Below are 12,229 nucleotides of genomic sequence, written 5' to 3'. Positions count from 1 at the left end.
ACGTTATTTTATAAGTTAATAGTTGTTTTGGTTTGGTTTGCAAAAAAGATATTTATTTATATTTTGGTTAATTGGTTATTTAAATTTTGAGGCAAATCGTTTATTTATTAATAATAGGTTTATATTAAATTAAATTATGTTATATCAATTAATACATTGCAAAAATATTTTGAAGTATGTCGATGTTCCGAATATTAGGATGGGTTATTTTCAACTCGTGCTAATCCACTAAAGCATCTAATTTAATTTTGATTTATGGTATTTATAAATTTACCAAAACCAATTTCCCATTACGAAACTATTGCTGTATTATTTAATTTATTAGTAATGAAATCGTAATAGATGAAACGTCCCTAAAAGTACCTATTTATCTATAAGGTCGTTAATCTACCCTAAAATTGTATTTCGTCCTTAAATCACCCTATTTTCCAAAAAAACTGCAGCCAATAAAAAGCGTTTATTTAGAAGTTAGTCAAGGGAAGATATCTAGAATAACTCTTTCCGTAAATAAGTAACGAAAACTCCTCAGTCTAAATAATAATATATTTAAAAAAGTTCGAAATAACTTGTTATTTTGTTGAAAATTGGAAAAAGGAACGTTATAATGTTCTTAACTTCACTTAATACTTAAAAATGTGTCAGTTTAAGACATTTTTATACTGTATATCAATGATGTCATATTGTTTTTCCAGTGATCCCCTTTTAGGTTCCTACCTTGGTCAATATTTTACCCTATTTTTATCTTGAAACGTCGCTTTTCCCCATATTCATTTTCGAGATTTCGGTGAGATTGATATGTATTTGGTTATTTAATATGTTGGAATGCTAGGACGATGGTGGCGCCCCATTAACGTACTATAGCTGACAATGACACCATCGATTTCTTAGCAATTTTCGTAGCGCGAGACGCGTATCTAATTTGATGAATTTTGCGGAATATAAACACAAACCCACTTTACATAATAATAACAATAATAATCCATAAGCTTGGTGTATGAGTTAGAGAATGTACGGGTACTAAACAGTTTTACGCAACGCAACTCCAACAGAATTAAATTATATAGTTCGGTCTCCCACCAGTATTTTCTCTAAACGACTGACTATACGATAAACAATTGCGTAGTTTTAACTCTTCTAGTTTAGCATCCAAGCGAAGTTCTTCTCTCGTGTATTGCGACATACGTTTCCACGCAATTGACTTCCATACGTGATAATTACCCGCATCGTTATGCTAGGCTAAGCTTTTTACATATGACGGAAGTAAATTATCTAGAAGTTATCAAAAACAAAATCTTCACAGGGAGCCCAGCGGTCTTATAATTCTTATAAAATCCTATATTATCCTATAATTTTATGAAAGGTCCTGTAATATCCTTGTCGAAGTTTTCGTATAGTTTAGCATCAAATTTATAAACATTTTGCTCTTTTATCGAGATCACATTTGAATAGACAACAAAACTTCGGAGCTCACTTAGGATTTTTATATACTATATTTTAATTAAGTTCCTCTTGGCAAAATGAAATCAATTTTTTTAATTTTTTTTATTATTTTTTTGGAGATTTTTCTACGTAGTTTAAGACAAAATAGAATTATGTATGAGCATTTTTATTCCTATATTTTGCTATAAAAACATTTTTCTCCTATAAAATCCCTGGCTATCAGGAAGTCTTAATCAAGTTTAAATCATTTTGTTAAATGCTGAGAAGTATCTAAAGATTGTGATAACTTCGAAATAATGTACATCCAAGGATAGCCTGACTGAAGCTAGTAGCTCAAACCGTTTAAAGCATTTTACTAATTTCAGGAAGGACTTAGTAATTATCATGGAAACACGAATTGCGGATGGTGTATTTTTATGCATATATGTTTTACAAGAGGAAAACGTACCCAATGTTTTTTTTTTCGCCATAATTATATTAAAGTCCTAGTTGCTATATAGAGGTAAATTTCTAGTTTCCTCACGCGGCGGGAAATTAATTAACGAAAGAAATAGAAAAAACAACATTCTAGAACATCCTAAACCAGAATTTCTCTAAGCCTTGGTTTATTTGGGAACCAACCTTTGGATTATTGTTGTCTTTTGTTGCGAAATTGGATGGAAGTATGTTGACTTTTAACTTTGAAGCCTAAATATAAATGTGACCCAAAAACGTCCCTATATTCCATTGGAAATTGTAAATCCCTTGCCACATAAACGTGTTTGTTGAGTTCGTGCGATCGCTTATAATCCTTAGTTATATATATATTGAAATATTACGAAATATTTTAAAGGGAACGATTTAAATTTCGAAGATCCATCTGATGATATACCCTTAAATCCAGGGTTAATGAAAACCCAGCCTACAAAACCCCACAGGTACAGTTTTATTGGGTTTTACCTTCGATAAAAACCCACTAAAATTTTAAAATGTTGTTGAGTTTAAATGCTAATATATTTTCTTTTTAAAGATGTAGTTTAAGATATTTATTATTTCAACTTCAAAGTAATATTTAACAGTATTTATTATTTTTATGAGACCTTTTAATATTTCGTTTTTATTAAGCAGTGACTTTTGATCGACAATTTCTGCCATTCACTAAACTGCTAAATATAAAAAAACCCAATAAAACCCGGGTTTTTCCGAACCTTGCTTAAATTGCTGTATTTGAGAGTATTTTTACGCGGTGAAAACATTTAAACGAAATTCCTTCTGAGATTTTAAACTCCTTTTTTATGTCCCCTCAACTAAGTTTAAATCTTTTCGAAAGTCAAAAGGATTTTCTTATTGTCCTCGGTCGAGTCCCCTTACCACCACGTTCTTATAGCATGCAGCAGCAGCTATGCAATCATAAGAATTTTTAAGAAATAAATTATATGACCAAAGCTTTAAACCGCCGGAACTATTTATATTTTCTCTGTTCGTGGTGGAAGCTGAGGAAGCCAAGAGCCCAAGACATCGTGGCGCAGCGAGAGAATTTAGGAACTCGAGTCCCGGTCGCATTCTTCTTAACTCAACTAGTTGGAACGTCGATAATTCTCCTGCTGGTCCAAAGTTAACTCGGTTGGCTCCCAGACACATAAATAATGGTTGCGACTCCATAAAACGGAAGGAGTAATTGTCCTGTATTCCCCACTATGCCAAGGAAAAGCACTATCTGAGGGCTCGCGCAGTAACTCCCTTATCCCTCTTAAGTGGACGCGCTTTTAAACCTTGGGTCAATTCATAGAGATTATTCTCTTACGTTGTTTGGTAATCCCTGGACCCAGGTATAGTGAGTTTGGGATAACTGGTGTGGAGGTATTACCATGGTTGCTGCGGCTACCTCGCTTCTATAACTGGCATCGTATTGTTTCTAAGACAAAGTTTTTTGGGTTAAGTTTTATTTTTTATGTGGTATTAAATTAAGAACATACCAGCTTAATTATTAATTAACCAAGTTAACATTGGTGTATTCCCGTTGGTCGAATCCAGGATCCTGCTGCGCCAAAAGGATCGCGTATGCAGACTACCATTTAAATATTATATGTGCATGAATATCAAATTAGGTGCGTGGAAATTGGGAGTTTTAAAATTGAAAAGCAAGGAGGATAATTAAGTTTAGTGTGGTAACCCTTGTGGAATTTAAGTTCAAACAAAGATCCGTCACATATATCGCTTTCTGAAGCGTGATGTCGTTTAACGTTCGGATATTTCCATAAATTTAAAAGCAGTGTGAATAAGTTCAAGACTTTTCGGAAAAAAGTGTGAGGGTACTTCATCCATCCATATTTCTCATCTTTTGTTAGCTCCGATGCTTGTATATAATACCCAACAGACTGGCATTTCTTTCCCTTATTTAGCTGCCTCAGGGGCTAAATAGCTTTTTGGGCCATCCATGTCGTAGTTGGTGGCGCTTTAACGCTAACGACATTGCGTATGTGTGTGTGTATATAAATACATGACGCTATCGCCCCCCTTCCTCTTCCCGCCCTCCTCTTTCAGGTATAGTATTTGTGTTTGTCCCGGAATCCGCCCTCTCTCTGCCCAACCAAGCAAACCTCGTTTAAAGAGGGCGCTCGCCCTGGTGCCGCTGCGTCTTTCGGCATTCTCTTCTTGGGCTGCAGGAAGACCTAATTGGAGTTATCTTCCTCCGCCCGCTTCTCTTTTCTTTGGCTTAAGAATTCGTTCTCCTCTGTCGGCCCCTTGTACGCTGGAGAAGCTTCCTTCCAACGAGATGGGACGACGCGTCTGTTGCGTTAGGCAGTCAAGCCGAACCTCCTCTCTATATCTTTTTCTCGGTTTCCTTAGCCAGGGTTACTAAATAGGAAGGTTTGTGGGATGCACCAGCTCTGACAATAGTGCCACTCGACGTGGGTCTTGAATCATGATGAAGAAATAAACCAATACCAAGAGAATGGATTAGAGCTCTTATACTTTAATGGGAAAATCTCGTAATAAACCGCGGGGAGTTGGCATAGGCAGAATGTCGCGTAGAAGTTTGAAACTAAACTCGACCAATGTTGAAATTTCACTCCAATTTTCTTCGAATCAAAACAACTCACATTCCTATCGTTCAGATTCCTGTTGATTTAAAAACAAATGCCTACTCATCTGCAGGGAGGTGTTCTACTCTGAGTTCATTTACTCCTGTAAAGTACCAATTAAGAATTCTAGTTTTCTAGGAACCCTGCTGCAGAGCCTCTTTTACTCTATAGGCAGAGCAGTTGGGTTATGGGGTTAGCTTCTGTTATTTATTATGGATCGCAGACTTCTTGGATGGACTTACACGGACACCCGGCTATATAATATGGTTCTTTTTTTGCGGAAAGAAAAAGTTTTTTCGTGACTCGATTAGAGACTGGCTTTGAAAACGATTTATAAAAGGATCCTTTTTTCCAGGCGGCTTCGTAAATATGTCCTGACGGCTTACGATTATGTCTTGTGGCAAAGGCCCTCTTCAATGACCAAGTTACTTTTCTCTAATAGAGTCGTACTCGACTAGAGTTCTCTTAACAAGGGTGTTTCGCGTCTTTGTTATATCATTGAGTGCATGAAGGTGACAGAAAGCTTTTAAAATTAGATAAATTGCACCTTAAAGGTGATTAATATTGGTTGCAACATTCTTAAACCTAAACCGGAAACGCGTATTGCCTTGCACGTGCCGGAAAATCATTGTCACGTGCCACAGACGGTTTCTAATAAGTTATTTTTTTTATAAATTAGAGGCAATGTAACGTTAACAAATCTTAATTTTTTTCTCTCAGGAGGTGAAAGTGAGCTGTAATCCAGCTTTAGGAAGGGCTTCAGGCGTGACCACCAGGTCAGGGCCACCAACCAACTTTAGGAAGCCCACTACTCTCGCTTAATAATCTAGGACGAGCGTGTCCTTCCCTCCATTGTTGACCGGTAGGCAAGCGTGTCATCTTGAAAGTGAAGCTATTTTTCAAGACGAAAGAAGAAAGTTTCAAAAGTAAACGACGTACCCCGCCCTAAGAATTTATTATAAACTTCCCATAGTGGATAAAGAGAAGCGTCTTTTGTGCTCTCGAGTGTTATCAATGTCAGTGCTCAATCAATCTTTGGTTTCTTTACGTAATAATACGTCAGGGCATCGAATTGGATGGTTGTGACCTTTCTCCTTATAACCATCTGCCCTTTTGCGCTCGCGCCACTAGAGAGTGAAAAATAACCTTGGAACGAAAGCCGTTGCCAACTGCCCGCCATTCGCGATGGATAGAAGCGCTTGAACCGCGGGTGAACTCTGCGCGTGGAATTTTTTATACGGTTTCATTTCGACGGAAGATTGTTCGGGTTCTCGTGTGACGCCTTATCAAAAACGGTAGACGATGGAAGAAGATCCCCTGGTCAAATTTCTTGCCGAGGTCACGCAAGGCCTTCGTAAAGGATGGACAGCCCACGTCAATCGCAACGACCAACGTCTCTACTATATGAAGTAAGCTTGCGCCTTTTTTATTCTATTGGTGGTGGTGATGTTTTAATCTTAGGACTTGGTTAGCAATATTTTGTTGCGTTGCGTGAAATATCGGCGAAGTTTGTCCATTGGTTTTTAGTCTTAAACTGTTACGTCGTTGAAGTTCATGACCTCCGTCAAGGTCATTATAGTAAAACGGTGCGTCTAGTTTGCATTAGTCCTGCAAATAGATTTTTTGGAGCAAGCCCTGTAACGTCACTGACAGTCACCATTATCAGGGAAGGTTTTTTCGGGAATCGTTAGTTGTGACGTATCAAACCATAACACTAATTTTTGTTGGTAAACTACAAAGAAACTGGTCTGTTAAATCATCCAGTAATAAGTCACGTACAGTAGATAATACAAAATAACCGGAAAGTGTTGTTTCTAAAAACACACCAAAGATAATACACGTCATAATATTTTGGAATAGAACATGACGCCTACGTGGGCGTATATATCTTAGGCGTTTCCTTTACTCCATAGGCAACATTTGAGGGTATCCACCCGTCTGGTGTAGTAATAACCATCCATATTCACCCATCAAAAAAAAGAAACAAATCGACCAAAGTAACGATTTTTTCCCCTTCAACCTGAGAGAGATGGGATTCCGTGCTAAGCGGGAGACCTTGTCCTTTTAAACGTTATTATCCCTAGGCCAAAGAGAAGCGATTGTTTCTATAGCTAAAGGACTAAAGAATGAAAATGGCAAGCTACCCAGAAACCTAAAGGGAAGAGCCGAAGGGACCCTCTTGTTAATGAATCTAATAAAGAGAAGGTTTGAGTTTAATCCCCCGGTCACCTGTCATCGACAGGCTAGGGGTTAAGGGATATAGCGCCTTTAATAACGTGCTGCACTGACGCGATCACCCGCCATTCCCCACGCCACGACTCGACCCACCCCCTCGCGTCGTCCCTATGGTTACTAAAGCTAGATTCCCACTTGACCGAAAAAACACGGCGGAAATCACGCAGTCGACGGTAGAAATTTTAACTTACGCCGGCGTTCGGCGGTAGACCGTTCACACTACGACTGAATTTTGAGTTCGGCGGTAGATAATTTTGGGTCACGTGACAGATTTGAGTGGTTTCCACAACATCTCTTTCGCACTCTGAATTGGTATCTTTGTCCCCTTGTCGCTTCGATCGTACAAGAAGGGCTATTTTCTAGCCTCCTCACTAAATTATTTCCTATTAACATCTAATCTCTTTTTACTTTCATTAGTTTCGTTTTTCTTTCTTGGTGGCATGTTTAAGCTAAGCCTTGGTCAACCACAAAAAAATGGCGGCTATAAAATCTATCTCGCGTATGCGTGCGCACTTGAAATTTATGACGTAGTCAGTGGGATAATTTCATTGGCTGAGACACCGGCGTAACGCCGAGCACGACCGAAAAAATAGAACACAACTTACGCCCGGCCGAACGGCAATTCCGTCGGGCTCGGCGTAAAGATTTTTCTGTCGAACCCCTTTCTGCCGGGTTTCCGTCGTGTTTTCGGTCGAGTGGGAATCTAGCTTAAAGCTGCTTTTCGTTTAAACAACAGAAGAAAAATATTGTAACTTGGTCCTTGTGTCGTTTACGTTTTGGGGTTAGTGTGAGTTAGTTATGTACAGAGATTAGCAGAAGGAGCGTATTGACTTTTGAAGACGCTGTTCAACGCGTATGGTGTCCAAATGTGGCAAGCTTTGCGGTGTGTTTGCTGGTTGTTAGGTATCGTTTCATTCGGTCCGCGGTTTGAATCATAATTTCGAGTTAGGACATTTTTGTTCGTGCTCTTGGCCCGCTTTTACCGACAGTTTCCATTTGAAGACTTGTTTTTACGCTTTAAGCTCATTAATTGCTAAGCGTGCCTAGGCCTAACTCTTTCTCTCGTACACCGCCAAATCCGGAGAGCTCTTTTCAATCCACAAGTGCCTTTTATCGCTGGGGATTCCCCTTTCAGTTTTTCGCCCCAATGGGACTTAAGTTTTAGTTCCGGCGCGATAGGAACGGTGCTGGAACTAAGCCTTGCGTGGACAGCCCAGCTATACATTCGCCTTTCTGAACCTCTCCCCTCCAGGCTTTTCTCTCTTCCTCGTATTGATTTATCTTTTGAATTAACTTTTTTTTTCCTCTTCCAATGTTTCGTCCAAGAGCTTTTTCGAGTTATTGCCAGAAAATTTAATAATTTTGGGGGTTCGAATTTTTGCCCGTCGATTTTCCTTTTAGTCCAGGCGAGATATTGAAATTAGACAAAAGTTTTACGCGTAATGGACGGGATATTAACTCGCTTCTTTCGAAACTATTTTTATTCTGTTTTGGTTTGATACCAAACTTCGTTATTACCCTAGAAAAACTGGTGTTTCCTGCATCTCCGATGACGTTTCTGTTTTTAAACGTTGGAATGTGGTTATTTTCTGACAACCTTGGCAAATATGCGAATAACGGTTAATTTTTTCAGCTTTTAAATCTGGCTGAAACTGGATTTCAAAAGTTTAATTTCACTAAATTAAGTTCTATACTTATAATAAATTTTTCACCTCGAAAGTTAGAATTATTTGAATAGAATTTTAGATATATTTTAGACTTAAATAACACGCTCTAAATATAATAATATATATATATTTGAAAGTAAAAATAAGCCCTAGTTATAAAGAAAAATTATTAATCCATTTAGAAACATACGAGATCCTATTAAAATTTTATTTGGAAACTCGCGCACTCGGTACTTACAGTAAGGCTTCCCATCAAGAAAAAGGAGATCAAATGCTTTGTTTTATTATCCCTCTCCGTGTTGTTTAGTAAAAAACAACCTCTCTGGAAATGCCATTCCATTTGAATTTATTTAAATTTAAGCTATCAGGGCATCTTATCCGCGAGTTTTCCAAAGCGATCCGTCTTGAACAACTGCGCGAATTATGCTGAAAATCTCTTAAAATTTGCATAAAATGTAGAGCGCTGCAATGTCGCTTAAATGGCATTTGATAAACCCCAAAACAAACAAACATTACTCGGAAGTTGTAACCATTCTCAATCGTACAAGTTTATTTGTTTACGAAATTTCTCTATTTATTGTTTTTGCCAAGCAAATAAAGCCCATTTTGTATATCCATCCAAAGGGAAGATGAAATACAGTGTAACTAGTTAAATTCGTATAATTTTGAATTTGCGATCTACGTGGCGAGGGGCTATTCACCCAGAATCCCTGTACATCGATTTTGTATCAGCACCGACAAGGGTAGTTGCTCTAACCTCAACCTCCCTTTAACCGATAGAGATGGAGGGGGGGGGGAAGGGCGCATACAATTAAGAACTGAACCTAACCAAACTTGGAAACTTTTTCCTCAAACAATACGATGGATTAGCTACAGTTTAGCGAAGAACGTATTGCGTGAGGCTGGACGGACTATATAGCCTTCCTTTTACGTTAGAGACGGTCGAGGTATCGAGAGTTCTGCCACGCGTTCAGGGTCCTATATTTAATCAGCGTAGTACAAAGCAATTCCCTTGTAAGACAAAAGGACTGCAGCCAAGAAACTAAGAAACTCGGGCTTCTCAGTAATAAATCTCGGAGTTTTTCTCTTATTTTCCCACTCTTTCGCTCTTCTGGTCGAGATTTTCCCATAGACATAGGTGTACCATCATGGGGTCAGGAATACCCTGAGAAATCTGGGAAAGTTAAAGGTTCTTGAAAATGGTTGTGAGGGTATAAAGTTCAGGGAATTTTAAATTTGTTCTGGAATTTCATATAGTATAATAATAATGTGAACTAATTCATTTTGACTTTTCTACAAATAAAAGGGGCGAAACTTTGTCAGGGAAAGTGACTTTAGACCTTGTAGGAAAATCTTAAAACGTCAGGGATCATTTTCAAATGAAATATCTTTGGCAGTCCTGGTACATAATGGACTTACATTGTACCAAATCCCAGTTAAAGAGATAACAACGTTCAATTTCGACTACCACGCCTAGACTTATGCATGTTTATCATGATATCTATGGATGTTCCTGCCATTCCTCTCAAAATAAAGCCAAAGGTAGTTAATGGCGATGCGGTTTGGCTTACCGGGGGGGGGGGAGGTGAAGGGGTGGACTGTCTGGAGGGGGAGACTCTTGGTATGGTAGCAAGGTCCTTAATGAAGTTTTCCTACGTTTCCGGTTCCTGTAATTGAATCGTTCTCTCCTCTTCAACACCCCCACCACCAAAGAGCCAGGGAGTATTTTTACAAATTGGAGGTGTTTAGAGTTATTTTATGACAGCTACGAAAGAATGTGGGGGAGTTATCTATGCAAATTAGGGCGTATTATTAGATTAATATAGGGGCAAAGTACAAAATTTATATTTCCTCTCGAAGATGTAGTTGAACATTTTATCAGTGAGTGCATATAGGAGGAGGCTCGGAGAGACCAAATTCTTCGTCAGCCCCTCTTCAGTGAAACGAGAGAAAAAAAAATTTGTTTGCTCTACTGTGATGGTTCTTGCATGCTAACCTTAGCCCCCAAAACTACAGAAAACCACGCCCCTAACCGTCTTTTCTTATTTACCCTTTTGAATTTCCATCTTAACTGATCACGTCCACGTGACGCCTGGCGGTTCCGCTGTGCGTTGGGACTGGGACAGTGCCTGTGAGATTTAGAAACGACTGTGCCATTCAAGTTACCTGTCCTCTTTGACTCTCATTTCAATACATACAGACTCCGTGTTGGACTGTGCCATTCAAGTTACCTTTTCTCTACAGACTTCGTGTTGTTATGAGTGAGAAATGATAAGTGACCAGATATCAACTCCACTCCACCGTTCTCCTTGTTCCACGTTGAAACATGGGGTTATAACAACCTCGTACGTTGGCTCATGCTCCACCCTAATATGACACGGCAAAAACTCCCGAAAGCTAGAAGGATATCAAGAAGGAAGGTGTACAGACTGATTGGGCTCCTCTTATCAATATTTGCTTTATTTCATCCGCTTTACTCCCTCCCTCCTCCTCTCACACCCATGGCCTTTTCCTTCCGCGTTCACTAGCCACGTTGTACCAACGAAGAGGGGATTAATAATGGAATTTCTCAGATGATTACTGTTGTATAACAATACCTCTTTTACTGGCAAGCCTCGCGCGCCACGATCTGCTGCGCTATATACTCTAGATTTACGTCCCTCCCGCGTCTTTTAATAGGAATAGCTCTCTGGGAAAATCCCCGGCTCTCATCTTGTTAACTTTTGAACTGCCAAAAATAGATTTTCTTGTCGGCGCTCTTGAAAAATGGATAGTTATCGATGATACCGGGAGACGGGCAAAGCTAATTAAATGTAGATTAGAAGGGATGACGTTTTTAAAGGTGTATTTAAGTTACTTACCCATTGTGGGATTTGTGGGGCAAACCACGGAGCTTCTATTAATAGAAGCTCCGTGGGCAAACGCTATGATGATCGGGCTCACCACCAACGATACGGCTTTTCAAATTAGTAAATAGTTTAATAGCTTAGCTTCTAAAAACATTGAGAAGAGTATTAGGGTGAAAGGTTATAGGTTATAGTCTCGGAATAAATTCGTTCCACGTTGCTAAGGAAGTATTTATGGTAATGGCTGATTGAGAAGTATTGAGTTTATTGTCATATCTTCGGAGATTTTATTGATTTACCCCTGTATTATCTTATAAAAAGATTTTGTTTGAACAATTTCATTTAAGTATCCCTTTAACGCGTCTAATGTTGGCTCGATACTTAGAAAGGGCCGACGGAAGCTCGCTTGGGTAGTTAAGGAAATTTTTGTTTTGGTCTTTCTTAACTTTAGGAAAATAACTTGCCGGGTTTTGTTGAGTTTTCTGTGTAGTTATGATTTTGATAGGTTCGCTGGAAATTTAGCAAATTTAATATATACAAAAGGCTATTATAAACTTTTATATCAAATCTACATGATTTTCAAGGAAATTTCATTAGAGAATTCATTAAGCTTTTTTTTTTATTAATTTTTTTTTTGTTAAGAACATTCAGGAAATATGATATCTCAATGCAATTTTCCATTTGAGACTGAAAATTTATCAAATCACACGTATCGTACACCTTTCATTATCATTAATAATCAACCTGTTACATGTTAAATAAGGAAATTTTGAATCCATCGGCTGCACGCTAATATAGTGAACTTAATATTTGAAGCACGCGATCTATATTAAGCTCTAAGTACTATACTAGGTTTTGAAAATTGAGCCGCATTCTATATTCAGTTTGAATCTCATGTCACGAACGACGTTTATTATTATTTTAGGCACTGGGCAACAGTTGCTTCTGTGCTCTTAAACTTTATTGGGGCCATTTT

General features: G+C 38.4%; 1 protein-coding gene across 5 annotated transcripts in view; it reads left to right on the top strand.

Annotated features, from left to right (window-relative positions):
* Positions 1-12,229, top strand: part of LOC149623538 (uncharacterized) — a 112,251-nt gene that overhangs the window by 36,140 nt on the left and 63,882 nt on the right. For all 5 annotated transcript variants that reach the window (XM_089852539.1, XM_089852541.1, XM_089852542.1 and 2 more), the window contains one exon: positions 5,226-5,914. In XM_089852539.1, the coding sequence (XP_089708665.1) occupies positions 5,808-5,914 (107 nt within the window). In that variant the 5' untranslated portion in view covers positions 5,226-5,807. The remainder of the gene's footprint in view (positions 1-5,225; positions 5,915-12,229) is intronic.

The sequence above is a fragment of the Phalangium opilio genome, unplaced genomic scaffold, assembly GCF_054372755.1.
Source record: "Phalangium opilio isolate 3A_F unplaced genomic scaffold, DU_Popi_V2 ptg000113l_1, whole genome shotgun sequence".
In the NCBI taxonomy this organism is placed as follows: domain Eukaryota; kingdom Metazoa; phylum Arthropoda; class Arachnida; order Opiliones; family Phalangiidae; genus Phalangium; species Phalangium opilio.
The sequence above is the reverse complement of the archived record's forward strand: the minus strand, read 5'-3'. Positions and strand labels throughout refer to the sequence as shown.